At 47.7% G+C, this 16266-nt stretch overlaps 1 protein-coding gene across 13 annotated transcripts in view; it reads right to left on the reverse strand.

Annotated features, from left to right (window-relative positions):
• Positions 1-1864: 1864 nt before the first annotated feature.
• The window catches only part of CELF6 (CUGBP Elav-like family member 6), a 232502-nt gene continuing 218100 nt past the window's right edge, over positions 1865-16266 (reverse strand). For all 13 annotated transcript variants that reach the window (XM_060260025.1, XM_060260027.1, XM_060260029.1 and 10 more), the window contains 3 exons: positions 14409-14552; positions 8780-8935; positions 1865-2533 (listed from right to left, as the gene is read on the reverse strand). In XM_060260025.1, coding sequence (XP_060116008.1) covers positions 8808-8935; positions 14409-14552 — 272 coding nt within the window. In that variant the 3' untranslated portion in view covers positions 1865-2533; positions 8780-8807. The remainder of the gene's footprint in view (positions 2534-8779; positions 8936-14408; positions 14553-16266) is intronic.

Consider the following 16266-nt stretch of genomic DNA (forward strand, 5'->3'; position numbering starts at 1 on the left):
ACCCTCTATAGGAAAGCCCTTCAAGTGCTTGAAGATGGTGATCATATCCGCCTCCAGGCTAAACATGCCCAGCTCCTTCAACCTTTCTTCATAGGACTTGGATCTCGGGGTCCTACACCGCTGGGGGATGCGAGCGGCAGACTCCCTACCGTGACTTCATGCAATCTCTCCTCCTTTCTTCTCCCAAGAGGCTGATTCGTCAATGATCTTCACCGAGGCTCTTGCAAGAGTGGGACTGGCACTTGAACTCTCCAGGGAAGTTCCCAACAAGCCAATTCCTGCAGGCCACAGGTGGATAAATGCAATCTGAGCCTCAACGGCTCGGGTCAGGCTGGTGGAAATGGAGGAGCCGTTCCTACCCTCCTTGCTTCTACCGGTTGCTTCCAAGCCGAGCTGCTAAATTTCAAGTCCCAGTCTGCCTCCGGGGCCATTTTCCTCCTATGACGCTGACAAAAAGCTGGCTGATATTTCTGCACCGTGCACGGAAGAGGGAGCAAACGAAGAGGCGCAGCAAGACACAAAGTGAGTGAGAGAGAGAGAGATCTTCAGGGACAACTGATCTTGCTTGTGTTTACACCTAATATGATTGGCAGTGTTCACCTTCAGGCTTATGGTGTTTGGCACTAATAAAAGGCATGAAATGAGTCATTGTTCCCTCGGTCGCTTGCCTTCTGCTGCGTCACCTTGGCTGCTCTCCCCAGCTCAGATCTCATCCTCAGGACTGTTACTTAACCTCAGATCACAGTGTCCGCTAACCGTTGCCCGTAATGCCTAAGGAGGGGGTAACCTGACTGCTATAGCGCTTCTTGTATTGGCTGACCGCTTTCCTCGTCGGCCTTTACGTCTTGCTTTGGTCTGTGTTAAAGCAGCAGCACTTTACCAGGATCAGAGACCATCTTTCGCTGATGTCTCGTCTTCCCAATCCAATCTAAAACCCTGGTTCCTTTTTCTTACACTGGTCCTCCCTTCGGGGTTGCTGACGCTGCCGTCCCAAGCAAAACGATACCTTTCTGACCCCATTGACCCCCCAACTGATTTTGAAAGGTACAATTCTGCTTAGGATGCTACCGCCAGCCTTGTTGCGTATTCTTTTCGGCAACGAGCCATGCAGGAAGGGGACTAGAGTCAGATCTGCGGCACCCCCTCATGGTTCCGACTTCCCCCTGCAGACATTACGGTTATGGATCAGGCAACGTCATTTTTTTTACCTCTGCATGGGTGGCAAGCCAGGACCAGTCCTTTAAGCCAAGGCGTAGGACCCTGTCTCTTTTCTCAGGCTGGTGCAGGTGGCTTTTGGTATCTGTGAAGAGTCGATCGGGGGCTGTAACCTCATTCTCCTGCTTTCCCCCCCCCCATTTCCTGAAAAATGCGTATCTATCTGGCGAGAGGGAGGGAGCGATCCCCCAAAACGGTTGCCCCGGCCAAAGCAGCCTCTCCAGTCAGCTTCTTCACCCTCCTGGACCCCTCTCTTCCAATAAGAAATGCGATGCGGTCACGAGGCCACCGGTACTCACTACACTGCATACAAAGCGAAATCTGCTTTTGCTTGAGCTGACGTTCCTCTTGGAACACTCGCGGCTTTGACATGAAGCTTTCCCCCCCCCCCCCCTCCTTGTTTCGCTTTTTAAAACTTCTTTCGAGTTTTCGTATTGTGGTTTTCTCTCTCTCTCTCTTTTTTTTGTCGTTTTGTTTTTTAAATTAATTAATTTATATATATATATTAAAAAAGCATTAGTCCTTTGGTCCCTAAACACTAAGGAATGATATGACTTTGAAAGAAGTTAATCCAGTCTCCCCGGCCAGGCGAGAAAGGGGGAACGAAACTCCCCACAACCCCCCCCCGGTTCCGTAGGATATAGATATATAGACCTATTTATATATATAATCTTCTGTTAAGTTCAACATCCTCTTAGCATTTTTTTGATTTTCTTTCCCAAAACAGACGTGGAAAAAAATCTCCCTCCCCTTTTCTTTTCCTCTTACCCTTTCTTTTTTTAAAAACAAAGCATTTCCCAGGTGAAACATAATAAGCCTAGTCCAAATCCACCAGCTTTGGTTTAGATCTGTTTGGCCTCGCTCTTCTGAAGTCTCTAGTAATTGGTCAAGTGCTTCTGAGAGGCAGGTCCCACCAGCAGGCTACTGTGCCCGCGACCTTTCCTCTTGCAAAAAATCCTACCCCTCTGAGTCGCGAGGGATTTTCTTAAAAAAAAATCTTCCTTCGGCAGCCTCTTCCGTCCTGGAGCTCCGAATCCATAAATATCCTCTTTCCCTTCTTTCCAATATCGTTGCATCACCCTTCTTAGCTTGCCGTCCGCCTTTAAAGAGACAAAACCCCAACTGATTCTGGAAACTAAGGGAAAAAAAAAAGATAGGTACAACCAAACTGGCTCTCTTTTTCACGAGCATCCTTTCTCTCTTCTTCTCCCTCCTCCTCCTCTTCTTCCGTGATATGTTGCAAAGAAAGAGAGTTACAAGTTTGGATACTGCACTCGGGACAAGGGGAATACTCTTCATACGCCGCACGGCGTCCCATCTGCAAGAGAAGAAGGGAGAGGAGGTCAGAAAGAATGTATCAGGGCCTGGCAGGAGGCACTCCATCCAGAAAGCACGGCATAAAAATACACTCAAGGATGTACTGCTCACTGATTGCAAAAAATATAGTTCTGTTGTACCAAATCCTGCAAGGCTAGAGTTATGCGAATCAAAGATATTTGGAGACAAGAGCTTTATTCCACATGATTAAGGGGGAATCCTTAGCTAGGTCTAGGAACACAAGAAGAGCCCTGCTGGAACAGACGTGTGGTCCATGTAGTCCAGCATCCTGTTTCACATGGCAGCTGAGTTCCTCCGGAGGGCCAACAACAGAGCAGCGAGGCCAAGGTCTTCCCCTGATGTTGCTTCCTGACGCTGGGAATCACAGACTGACTGCCTCTGAATGTGGAGGCTCCCTTGAGTCACCTTGGTTAATACCTACTGATAGTCCTTTCCTCCATGAATCTGTCCCACACCCTTTAAAAGCTGTCTATTCCTGTGGCCATCGCTACATACTCTGGCAGGGAATTCCACCTTTTAATCACTTGCATGAGATACGTTTCCTGTGCTACTCAATGGGACTTACTGCCAGGAAAGTGTCTTTCAGACTGCCTTCTAATTGACAAAAGGCTATATGACGAAACTCCGCCCCCCACCCGAGACACTGTGGTTCGGAAGGTCTCAGGATACTGAATTCTGTACCCATTTCTGCCTTTTTCCTGCACTCAGGAGCAGCTGTGGCATACACTCCACTGTGGACATAAGGCACTGGGTAAGGACATGCCTTAAGTCCGAGGGGCAAGAGCTTCTCTCACGGTGTGTGAATCATCAAGGGAAGGGCTCTGGCTCAGTGGCAGCGTATCTGCCTGGCATGCAGAAGGTCCCAGGTTCAATCCCAGGCAGGTCTAGCAACAAGGATCAGATAGAAGATGGTGGGAAAGGGCCTCCCCCTGAACCTCTGGAGAGCTGCTGTCAGTCAGATTGGATCACACTGTTGTCAGTCAGAGTGGATCACACTGACCTTGACAAGAGGTCGGCTTCATGCGCCGGACAAGCTACATCAAAATATGCCTCCTACTGATCACCGCTGCCAAAAACGCACAGCGTGGAGATTTGATACTTAGGTTAGTTTTGAAAAGTAAATGTGCTGTTACTGCAAAACAATTTTTTTTTAAGGACAAGAAAGTATTATAACTTTGAATACTGTTAAGGATTCAAGAGCCCTGACCTGGGTAGCCCAGGTTAGCCCAATCTCGTCGGATCTCAGAAGCTAAACAGAGTCAGGCTTGGTTAGTATTGGGATAGGAGACCTCCAAGAAATACCAAGGTCGCAACGCAGAGGCAGGCAATGGCAAAACACGTTTGAACGTCTCTTGCCTTGAAAACCCTGTGACTTGACCACAAAAGAAGAAGACTGCAGATTTATACCCCGCCCTTCCCTCTGAATCAGAGACTCAGAGTGGCTTACAATCTCCTATATCTTCTCCACCCACAACAGACATCCTTTGAGGCGGGTGGGGCCTAGAGGGCTCTCACAGAAGCTGCCCTTTCAAGGACAACTCCTGTGATAGCTACGGCTGACCCAAGGCCATTCCAGCAGGTGCTGGAAGTGGAGGAGTGGGGAATCAAACCCGGTTCTCCCAGATAAGAGTCCACGCACTTAACCACTACACCAAACTGGCTCTCAAAAGCACCCCCCACACGAGGTTTCTAGAAATATGAACGATTCGCTAATGAATTTATCTCTACGGCTTTTAAAGGTGGAACTCTGTGCTGCCATGGAAGCTCACTGGCTGACCTTTGGCCGATAATGTACTCTCAGCCTAGCCTACCTCACAGGCTTGTCGTGAGAATTAGCCTACTGTTAATGGGTTTTTTTAAAAAAGGGTTTGAATAGAAAAAAAATAAGCAAAGGAATGGGAATGGTGGTGGGGGGGGAGACATACAAAAAAGGCAGCTTTTAAAGATGATTTTGCCAAGCAGGAAGTAGGCCAATTCTTTCTAGTTTGGAAATGACCGCAGTTCTGGACACCAGGAGGGCTCCCTTTCACATGTTTATCTACTGCTTTTCTTCCCTACGAAACCCAAAGCGGTTTATGTAAGACGAGAGGGAGGGAGGGAGGAAAATAGATGGGGAGGGAGAAGTGGAAATAAAGTCACTTTAACTTTAAATGCATTCTCTAAGCCGCCAGCTGGCTTGACTTGGAGAAGTGATTTAAAATTGTAAGCTGCCACTCATCCTTCCTACTTTAGTTTAACAGAGCCATGGGGTGGGGAGTCATAGCTCAGGGGCAGAGCATCTTTCTCACATGCACAAGGTCTTGTCACTGGCACCTCCAACAAAAAGGATCAAGTAGAAATGGTCATGTCCCTGGCACCTCCAGCTAAAAGGATCAAGTAGTATTCTCACAATTTTTATTGCTTAATCTCACAATTTTTTTAAAAAATAAAATAAAATCTAAAATAAAAAAAACTGTAAACTAAAAATGTAAATAGTTCCAAGCTTCTTCATTTCTCCTACAATTCTCTGTTTTTAAATTTGGGGGCGGGGGGTGCTAGTGGGCAAGTCGCCTAGGGCACCAAAAACCCTAGCACTGGCCTTGGCTATTGGAAACAGCTACTTCCATCATGAGAGGACACTTGGCTTGGGAACTTCCACCATTTGATGACTGGCCTTAACTGGCATCACAGGCATTTTGTGTTCAGCAGCCATTTTGTGATAGCTCCTGTTCCCCTATGGCAGCCATTTTGTGGTGGCACCCACTACCTGTCTTCAACGTTACAAAAGCACCCACAGTCTCCACAAGGTTGGGGATCCCTGTTGAACAAGAACAACCAATGGTTTCCCCAGCAGTAAATCACATGGCAAACACAAAGGGAAATATACATCATTGTCACGACACAAATAGAAAAGGACAGAGAAGGATAATGAAGGAGGAAAAGATGGCGACTGATGTGCTCAGAAAGTCCACGACTAAGCAAGACTGACCAATTGACACTCCAAAATCTACTCCACCACGGGCGCATTGATAACGGCACTTTACAACCGCCAGAAGAGAGGGTGGGGTAGAGAACCAATTAAAAAACAAACAAACCCGAAAGGAAAGAGAGAGAGAGAGAAGATCCACGGCAAAGTCATGCAACAAGGTTACAACTGGCCACATGGCGTCATCGAAGAGCACGATGACAACATGAGAGTGTCACTTACAGTTGCAGATAATTTGGGAGGGAGAGCTTTTTATTTTGTTTGGGTCTCCCATAACAGCTAGAGGGTTGCTAGGCAACTCCTGGGGTCATCTTGGAGCTTATGATTGGCTTGGTTGGGTTAGAGACACAACGTGGATGGGTCGGAGGGAACAAAATATAAAAGAAAAGATGAATTGGTTTGGTGGTTTGCGGTTGTGTTCCTCCCCAACAGCCCTGCTTTCAGCTTAAATTTAAAAAAAAAAAAAAAAGATTAGGCCTCAGATTAGTCATGATGTTTAAATTCAGGCACAAGAACATACCAGGGCCTTATTTCCCCCCTCAGTAAGCGAGAATCATGTTTTCCCCCTCAGGCATTTCAAAATCAAATGGACTTTCATCTCAAAAAAGATTTTCAGACTGTCCTAGGCCAGAAGTGCACAGGAGCGGGGCTCCACCTGGGCTGGCCAGGGCTCCAGCTGGCATGCTGGGTAAGGCACAGGGAGGTATCTTAAGGGCATGGGGGAGCTCCTGCTGTGGTTGTTTTTTTCTACAAAAAAAGCCCTGGTGAAGCATAACCTCCCTCTCTGATATTTTGTGGTTGGCTCTGCCTCTTTTGGCAGCCATTTTGCAGTTGCGCTTCCCCCCCCCATGTCAGAATTTCAAAGGTGCCCACAGGCTAGAAAAGGTTGGGGACCCTTGGACCACTCTTAATCATTATTCTAGACATTATATCCTGCTTTTACTGCCCTGTGGTTTCACTCACAATATTACTTATAGAATACTTTGCCTTAGGGAGTTTGTTATTTTCATTCCCGTAACCCAAGTTCCTATTGGATGTCTTATTGCTGTAGAAATATGTTGGTTTTATTCTGGGTCCATGAGTGTCTGTGGAGAAAGGCGGGCTATCAATAGAGTCAACAGATAAACCAACTAAGACCACCTAGGAGAAAGCGCCCCATCAGAGACCGCCGGCAGCTAACAGGATGACATGCTGTGATGCATAAGGGGCCAGTGTCACTAAAAGAAAATGAGGATGTCAGAAAAATAAAACCAGAGGGGGCCACTCAAGTTTAGGCATGACATATGAGGGAGTATGAATGCAGTCCAGGGAATTAAAAACTTGGGCTCAACGTTGGAGAGGCATGCCGAAAACGTCTTTGAGAAAAGGAAAGGAGGTTTTAATGTGAAATAAAATATTTTTTTTGCAAAAAAAAAAAAAATCCATTCAGTGTTATTAAAATTGTCTAGGTAGGCCCAGTCTTTTAACTTCCAGCCATATTTCACTTGAACGTATCTAAGTCAGGGGTGTCAAACATGCAGTTCGGTGGCCAAATCAGGTCCCCAGAGAGCTCCTATCAGGTCCCCGAGCAAATGGCTGTCATCTGCTTCCTTCTCCCTCTGTCTTCCTTCCTTCTGCATCTCAGCTTGCTTTGCAAGGCTTGCTCAATTGCACAGGAGCTACAGAGCAAAACCTCTTTTTCGCCATTGGCTGAGGCTCCTCCCTTGGGGAGGAAGGGGGGAGGAATAGCTTGCTTTGCCAGGCTCTCTCAATTGCACAGCAGAGCTACTGAGCCAAGCCTCTTCCTTCTATTGGCTGAGGCTCCCCCCTATCCCCTGGGGAAGGAAGGAAAGAGCCAGAGCTTCCTTTGCCCAGTTCCCTGGATCCCATGGGAGAAATACAAAGAAAGCAACTTTAAGACCAATGAGCGCTAACGTTTTAAGCATGTTTTAAGTTTTTAAAAAATATATATTTGTGTTTGTCTATGTTCTTTATAAAATTTATATCTCTGCTATTTAATCTTAAATAGGTACACACATGGCCTGGCCCGACATGGCTCAGCCCAACCTGACCTGGCCCGGCCCAACAAGGTCTCATTTATGTCAGATCCGGCCCTCATAACAAATGACTTCGACACCCCTGATCTGGGTCCTTCAGAACTTCTTCATATGATGCTTTCTGGATTAGAAACAGTTGAGAGGTAAAGGGGGGAAACCTCAACCAATATGGGCTTGCATGCACAAGAGAGCATGTAAGGATGCCAACCTCCAGGTGGGACCTCTGGATCCTGCAGAATCACAGCTCATCTCCAGATTACAGAGATCAGCTCCCCCCCGGAGCAAAGGGATGCTTTGGAGGGCGGACTCTGTGGCACTGCACCCCACTGAGGTCCCTGTCCTCCCCAGGCTCCACCCCCAAATCTCCAGGAGCGTCCCAATCTGGATCTGGCAACCCTACAAGGCAGCGATCCCTCACAAAGCAAGCACAGCACAGCCCCTCTGGTGCCCACACGCAGCTGGAGTCTTGGTAAGGTTGCCAATCCCCAGGTGGAGGCAGGGATCCTCCCCCTGCTTCAGGGTCATCAGATAGCGGGGAGGGAAGGGGAATGTTTGCTGAGCACTCCATTATTCCCTATGGAGACTGATTCCCATAGGGGATAATGGAGAATTGGTCTACGGGCATCTGGAGGGGGACTGTTTTTTGAGGTAGAGGCACCAAATTTTCAGCATACCATCCAATGCCTCTCCCCATAATACCCTCCAAATTTCAAAAAGATTGGACCAGGGAGCCCAGTTCTATGGGCCCCAAAAGAAGGTGCCCCTATCCATTATTTCCAACAGAGGAAAGGCATTTAAAAGGTGCGCCATCCCTTTAAATGTGATGGCCAGGACTCCCTTTGGAGTTGAATTGTGCTTGTCACAACTTTGTTCCTGGCTCCACCCCCCAAAGTCCCCAGATATTTCTTGAACTGAACCTGGCAACCCGAAGTTTTGGGGACAACCCCCCCAAAGGTTCTCCAAAGGAAGGTGCAATAAACATGGCATTCCCTACCAGCTGACCAACTGGCAAGGAGCTCATTCCCAGGCAGGGAGTCACCCCTATGCTCCTCTGAGCAATTCAAAGGATAAAAATGGACTGAGATACACAGAAGGAGGGTCAGCACCTCTCTGATAACCCAGCAACGAAAAAACCAAGAGATGGTCATCCTGCCCCCTAGCTGCCCGGCAGTGTAAGTGAAGATCCCCCCCCCCCCCCAACCTAATCGATGTCATCTGATCTTACCTGTTTTCAGGGCCAAGGTGAGCAGGGGTCAATAGGGTCTGTTGGCATCTTTTGGCCGTTTTAGTTGGACCTTTAGCCTCTTCATGCCGATCTGGAAGCCGTTCATGGCCTGAATGGCTGCCTGAGCACTAGTTGGATTGTCAAAACTGACAAAACCTGGGAGAGAGAAGAAGTGGAGGGAGGGAAGGATGGAAGGAAGGAAGGAAGGCGGGAGGGAAGAAGGGAGGGAGGGAAGGAAGGAAGGCGACAAGTTCACCACCATGAGCACCATTGAGGGATGGTGGCTCAGTGGTAGAACATCTGCTTGGTATCCAGGTTCAATCCCCGGCATCTCCAACTAAAAAGGGTCCAGGCAAATAGGTGTAAAAAACCTCAGCTTGAGGCTCTGGAGAGCCACTGCCAGTGTGAGTAGACAGTGCTGACTTTGATGGACCAAGAGTCTGATTCAGTATAAGGCAGCTTCATATGTTCATATGTTCAGCTGTTTTCAGCTTGGGATCATGGCTGTATTTTTGCAAGTATTTCACAGACGGCAGGTGTTGAGAGAAATGACATATTCTCAAGCCAGCTGATTATTCGGGGCACTGCAGGCTTTCAGACCTCCCTAGGCATAACTACCCACAACAATGTTTAAAAAACCCCAATTATATCTATCAAGTGTAGCTTGGCCTGCTGTTCACCTGAGGTGTTCTGAGAAACACAAAAGGAACTTGGTCTTGCCAGGTTCATTTTTGTCCAAAAATAAAAAGAGGGACCATTTGATTTGTTTTGCTTGTCGGTTGTCTTGGCGAGCAGGGAGTAGGGTGTAGGGTGATGCCAACACAGTTCCCTAAGGCTGAGGGTCTCGATCAGGGGTAAGCGTGGTTTCCGTGGGAACCATTGTACCCACCAAGTGTTTTTAGAAAGTAGGTGAGGCTTTTAGCCACTAGAAGAAGATATTGGATTTATATCCCGCCCTCCACTCTGAAGAGTCTCAGAGCGGCTCATAATCTCCTTTACCTTCCTCCCCCACAACAGACACCCTGTGAGGTGGGTGGGGCTGGAGAGGGCTCTCACAGCAGCTGCTCTTTCAAGGACAACCCCTGCCAGAGCTATGGCTGACCCAAGGCCATGCCAGCAGGTGCAAGTGGAGGAGTGGGGAATCAAACCCGGTTCTCCCAGATAAGAGACCGCACATTTAACCACTACACCAAACTGGCTCTCCTAGAGAGAGCTAGAGAGTTGACAGGTTTTTTTTTTCCAAATGAAGTTTTGGCAGTAGCTGTCACCACAATAGAAAGCTGAAGCGGCCATTTTGTGGCTGGCCCTGCCTACTGAGGCAAAACCGTTGACAGCCATTTTGTGACTGCCCCCACCATACTGTGTCAGAATTCCAAAGGTGCCTGTAGGCTCAAAAAAGGTTGGAGACCCCTGGCCTGTACAGAAGAGATGCTGGGGGATCCTATGCCGTGATCTTCCTAGGGCCCTTTAATTTAATTTAATTTTTGGATTTATATCCCACCCTATCCTGCAAGCGGGCTCAGGGTGGCTTACAATAGTAAAACCAGAGTTAAAATAATATCATAAAAACAAGCATTGCGAAAAACAGGAGCAGCACAATAAACCATCTTACGGTCGTAGGCGGTAAAACTACCCAACAGCATGTGGCTGATGGCTAACAGTATGACATGAACACCATAATGGTGAAATGCTGGGGGAAGTGATGACTTTCAAAGGATGCCTGCTGGATTAATTAAAAGCCTGGCGGAAGAGCTCCACCTTACAGGCCCTGCGAGACCTTGGTAAGTCCTGCAAGGCCCGGATCTCCAGCGGGAGCTCATTCCACCAGGTAGGGGCCCAGACCGAAAAGGCCCTGGTCCTCGTTAAAGCCAAACGGGTGTCCATAGGGCCAGGGACTATGAGAAAATGTTGAGTAGCAGAACCGGGGGGCGGGGTCATATGGGGAGAGCTGTTCCCGAAGATATGCGAATTCAATTGAATTTCAGGCACGTGAACTTCCAACACAGTCTGCTGCACCCTCTGCACGGTCCAATTAAGCAAAACTGGAGCCCTCCCCCACTTTACCATCATACCCTTTTAGTGACAAAACAGCCAGGGCCCCCCCCCCCCCGCTTTTTTAGCAGGAATGCAGTTCTGGCTGGCTTGGTGTTAGGGGGTGTGGCCTAATATGTAAATGAATTCCTGCTGGGCTTTTTCTACAGAAAGCTCTATGTGAAACATTGGTGACATCAGGGGTGTGTGGCCTAATATGCAAATGAGTTCCTGCTGGGCTTTTTCTACCAAAAAAGCCCTGAGAACAGCTAAACGAAAATGCACGTGTGTGGGGGCAGGGAAGCAGGTTATTTGCAAAACTGTGCAGGAGTGAAATGGTTAAAACCTCTATGCGGACCATCTCTCCGTTAGGTTTTTTTTGGAGGGAGGGGGTCCCATTCATATATTTTGAGACCCCTGAACAGCCCCAGTCAACCTGTTTGCACAGTAAACTCAACCTTCCTTCTTTTCCCGGTGTTTGCAGATGCATTGCTTTATGATCTGCCCTGATAACTTCCCAGGGATAGAAGTCTGAGTGAACGGCCTTATAAACCCCATCTTGTAAAGCTTTCTTTGCCTTGCTTCCCCCATTCCACCCCAACGTCACTTGCCAGGCCTGCCTGCTCAGAAAACGACGGCTTTCCAGCTCTGAGACTCCTTCTGGCATCCCCAAGCACCATTCATCATAACCGGCTGCCTTCCATTCATTCAAGGTAGTCAAATATTCTTTGAACGGATCTTTTGCCTGCCTTAACCTCCTGCCTCTCCGTCATTTGTTGTATCGATTCTAGTAGCTAGTCACAATTTGTCTTGCTGCTGAGAAGCCCAAAGCTAAGGCGGCGTTGAGTCATTTAGCGTTTGTTGTATTGTGAGTCAATAGCAGAACTTCTCTAATGAATGGCTTCCCTTGTCTTCCAGAGACTTTCACAGAGTGCTTGAAGAAGAAGACTGCAGATTTATGCCCCGCCCTTCTCTCTGAATCAGAGACTCAGAGCGGCTTACCATCTCCTATATCTTCTCCCCCCACAACAGACACCCTGTGAGGTAGGTGGGGCTGAGAGGGATCTCACGGAAGCTGCCCTTTCAAGGACAACTCCTGTGAGAGCTATGGCTTACTCAAGGCCATTCCAGCAGGTGCAAGTGGAGGAGTGGGGAATCAAACCCGGTTCTCCCAGATAAGAGTCTGCGCACTTAACCACTACACTAAACTGGCATTTAAAGTTAAAGTTGCTTTCTTTCCACCTCTCTCCCCCTCTCCCTCCCTCCCCCTCCTTCCTTCCTGCCTGCACTCAAACACCTGACATCCATGTCTTGCTGCTCTCAAACATATGACATTTATTCTATGTGGCTCTTTCGTTAAGCAAGTTTGGCCACCCCTGATATAAGTTTTCAAGACTCAAAACTCCCTCTGCCAAACATAAGTAGAAGTGGCCACCTTGGAGTCCTTTTATTCCAGTCAGAAGACGGGAGGGGTGTTGTAAAGAAGAAACTCAAGATGCAAAGGTAGAAGAAGATAAGAAGATACTGAATTTGTATCCCACCCGTCACTCTGAATCTCAGAGCGGCTCACAATCTGCTTTACCTTCCTCCCTCACAACAGACACCCTGTGAGCTAGGTGGGGCTGAGAGAGCTATCACAGAAGCTGCCCTTTCAAGGACAACACTGTGAGAGCTATGGCTGACTCAAGGCCATTCCAACAGCTGCAAGTGGAGGAGTGGGGACTCAAACCCGGTTCTCCCAGATAAGAGTCCGCGCACTTAACCACTACACCAAAACTGGCTCCAACCACGCACTTAACCACTACACCTGGGATTGCGCCTCTCTGTAGTGTTCTGAAATGATGCATAATTTGACTGCTTCCTTGACTGCCTTAGCATTCCCTAGTGATTCTTTTTCATTGCCACCAAAGGCTCTCACCTTAGTTAAACCCAAAAAACAGAATAGCTTCATTATATCTGGTAAAATGCCAGAACATTCAGTGTATGGGTGGCAGTAAGATTTTAAAAAGGGATCTTTAATTCTAAATAAAACAGTTTTTTTACTTAAACAGAAATAGTGTTTCTTTAAGAAGTATGGGAACTTAACTGTTGCAGTGTTCAAAAGCGTAATGGTTTCCTGTATGCTGCAAGTTTCTTTGTTTCAAGATCCCCCTACCAGCCTTTGACGGCGCGCCGCTGATAGCGGCGGACAGGGTCAGGAGCTTGGGGGTGCTGTTGGAGCCTTCCTTAAAGATGGAGGCTCAGATAGCAGCTGCTGCCAAGTCCGCGTTTTTTCATCTTAGGCGGGCAAGGCAGTTGGCCCCCTTTTTGGAGCGCGACGACCTAGCAACAGTGATCCATGCCACGGTCACCTCGAGGTTAGACTACTGTAATGCCCTCTACATGGGGCTGCCCCTGTCCCGAACTCGGAAATTGCAGCTGGTGCAGAATGCCGCGGCCCGGCTGTTATTGGGTCTCCCAAAGTGGGAACACATTCAGCCGGGTCTTCGGACCCTGCACTGGCTTCCAGTAATATACCGAGTCCGGTACAAGGTGCTGGTTATCACCTTTAAAGCCTTATATGGCTTGGGACCTGTCTACCTGAAGGACTGTCTTTCCCCGCACGTTCCCCAGAGAGTACTGAGGTCGGGAACACAAAATCTCCTTACTATCCCTGGGCCGAAGGAAGCCCGTTTGAAATCCACCAGAGAAAGGGCTTTCTCTGTTATGGCCCCTACATGGTAGAATCAGCTGCCGGAGGAGGTGAGGGCCCTGCGGGACCTTGTACAGTTCCGCAGGGCCTGTAAGACGACCCTCTTCCGGCTAGCCTATACCTAGCTTGAGAATTTTAATGTAACTTGCCGGACTTCTTTTATATATAGTTGAAATATTTATTAATATTTATTGATAACCATGGTTTTATCTGTTTTTATCTGTTTTAAATGCTGATCCCTTTATATGTTTAAATACTGTAATTTTGTTGGATCTATCACTGGAAGCCGCCCTGAGCCACGTGTGGGAAGGGCGGGATATAAATCCCAAATAAATAAATAAATAAATAAATAAATAAATACAATTTCAAGGTACAATTCTCCTTTCTTTAAGGTTCCTCCAACAGACTGAGCCACAAAGGCTTTGACTCTCAAAAGCTTATACCCTGAAAATCTTCATAGAATCATAGAGTTGGAAGGGACCTCTAGGATCATCTAGTCCAACCCCCTGCACAACGCAGGAAACTCACAAACACTTCTCCCAAAATTCACAGGATCTTCATTGCTGTCAGATGGCCACCTAGCCTCTGTTTAAAAACCTCCAAGGAAGGAGAGCCCACCACCTCCCGAGGAAGTCTGTTCCACTGAGGAACCGCTCTAACGGTCAGGAAGTTCTTCCTAATCTTGTCAGTCTGTTCACAATAAGTTAAATGTCTCTACATGAATATGTCATGTAAGATGTGTTGCTATTTTTTTGTAAGTAAAATTTCTTCCTCTTGTTACCCTTGGAGTTAGGTCATCTTTGTAATTTGTTCTGAACAACATTTTCTGCTGAAATGGGAAACATGGAGATAGACAGGTACTTCTGTTGATGAGAGACTCTGGAGCACAGCAGACTAGGTACTTACCAAAGCATTTACTTTGGTTGGTGGCACGGTCAACAAAGACTTTGGCAGAGATGACATTGCCAAAAGGCAAGAACATCTGCATGAGTTCTGCGTCCCCGAACTCCTGGGGCAGGTGATAAATGAAGAGGTTACAGCCTTCAGGACCTGGGACAGCGCCAGTGAACACATAAAAAAGAAGAGGAGCGTCAGCAAAGAGACCCACAGAAGCCATTGTTTTGCACTTCTTTCTCATAACTTGCTACCTCTGAGCTCTCATTGTATTTAGCATTGTTTCTTCAGCGCTTCGTTTCTCTTTCTTAAAAACAAAATTATTTTAAATGGTCTTTTAAAAAAAAAAACTTAATTCTTCTGCTTGAATCAGCAGTTAGATATCACATGCAAATTCCAAATGGGGAGACAGAAACAAGGGATTAACCTTGTTAGGACTGTATCAAAGCCCTAAGGCAGGGGTGGCCAACGGTAGCTCTCCAGATGTTTTTTGCCTACAACTCCCATCAGCCCCAGCCATTGGCCATGCTGACTGGGGCTGATGGGAGTTGTAGGCAAAAACATCTGGAGAGCTACCATTGGCCACCCCTGCCCTAAGGGTCTCCAACCTTTTTGAGTCTGTGGAAACGTTTGGAATTCTGACATGGCATGGTGCGTGCAGCAACAAAATGGCTGCTACAGAATGGCCGCTGAAGGAGGCGAAGCCAGCCACAAAATGGCTGCCACAGCTTCACTTCAGTAATACAGTGTAGATCCTTGTGCTGAGGTGGCAGCTGCTGCCACAGCAACATTTTTTTTAAAAAAATCAGCACAGCCAATCAGATCTCCAGTAGCCAATCAGATGCCTTGCTGGGCAAACCCTCTACTTAGCCCCACCCAGCTGGTAGGCACAAAAGAAGGTGTTAGCAGGCATGATAGCACCTATGGACACCACAATGGGGACCCCAATAGACACAATAACACGAAGAACAGGAGTTTGCAGCTTTTTACAATAAATTAGTCAAATGACATCAAAATTCAAGAAGAAGAAGAAGATATTGGATTTATATCCCGCCCTCCACTCCGAAGAGTCTCAGAGCGGCTCACAATCTCCTTTATCTTCCTCCCCCACAACAGACACCCTGTGGGGTAGATGAAGATATTGGATTTATATCTCGCCCTCCACTCCGAAGAGTCTCAGAGCGGCTCACAATCTCCTTTATCTTTCTCCCCCACAACAGGCACCCTGTGAGGTGGGTGGGGCTGAGAGGGCTCTCACAGCAGCTGCCCTTTCAAGGACAGAGTCTCAGAGCGGCTCACAATCTCCTTTACCTTCCTTCCCCACAACAGACACCCTGTGAGGTGGGTGGGGCTGGAGAGGGCTCTCACACCAGCTGCTCTTTCAAGGACAACCTCTGCCAGGGCTATGGCTGACCCAAGGCCATTCCAGCAGGTGCAAGTGGAGGAGTGGGGAATCAAACCCGGTTCTCCCAGATAAGAGTCCGCACACTTAACCACTTCACCAAACTGGCTCATTTATTCAGATCCAGATGGGCAGCCATGTTGGTCTGAAGCAGGGGTAGCCAAACTTGCTTAATGTAAGAGCCACAAAGAATAAACATCAGGTGTTTGAGAGCCACAAGACATGAACAAATACTACACACAACTTACATGCTCACATTTCTCCCTCAGCTCTTGCACTCTTTCCCTGCACTAGATGTCTGGGTAACCTCTGTGGTGGAGAAGAGTTTGCAAGCCTGCCTCCCCCCCCCCCCCCTTTTTCCTGCTTCACACATGCTGGAAATAGTTGCCTACCTATGGGTCAGAACACAGAGGCTGACTGAGGTCCTAATGCCATGCACACTTACTCAAGCCTCAACCTCACAATGTG

This window comes from Heteronotia binoei, chromosome 19 (genome assembly GCF_032191835.1).
Source record: "Heteronotia binoei isolate CCM8104 ecotype False Entrance Well chromosome 19, APGP_CSIRO_Hbin_v1, whole genome shotgun sequence".
In the NCBI taxonomy this organism is placed as follows: domain Eukaryota; kingdom Metazoa; phylum Chordata; class Lepidosauria; order Squamata; family Gekkonidae; genus Heteronotia; species Heteronotia binoei.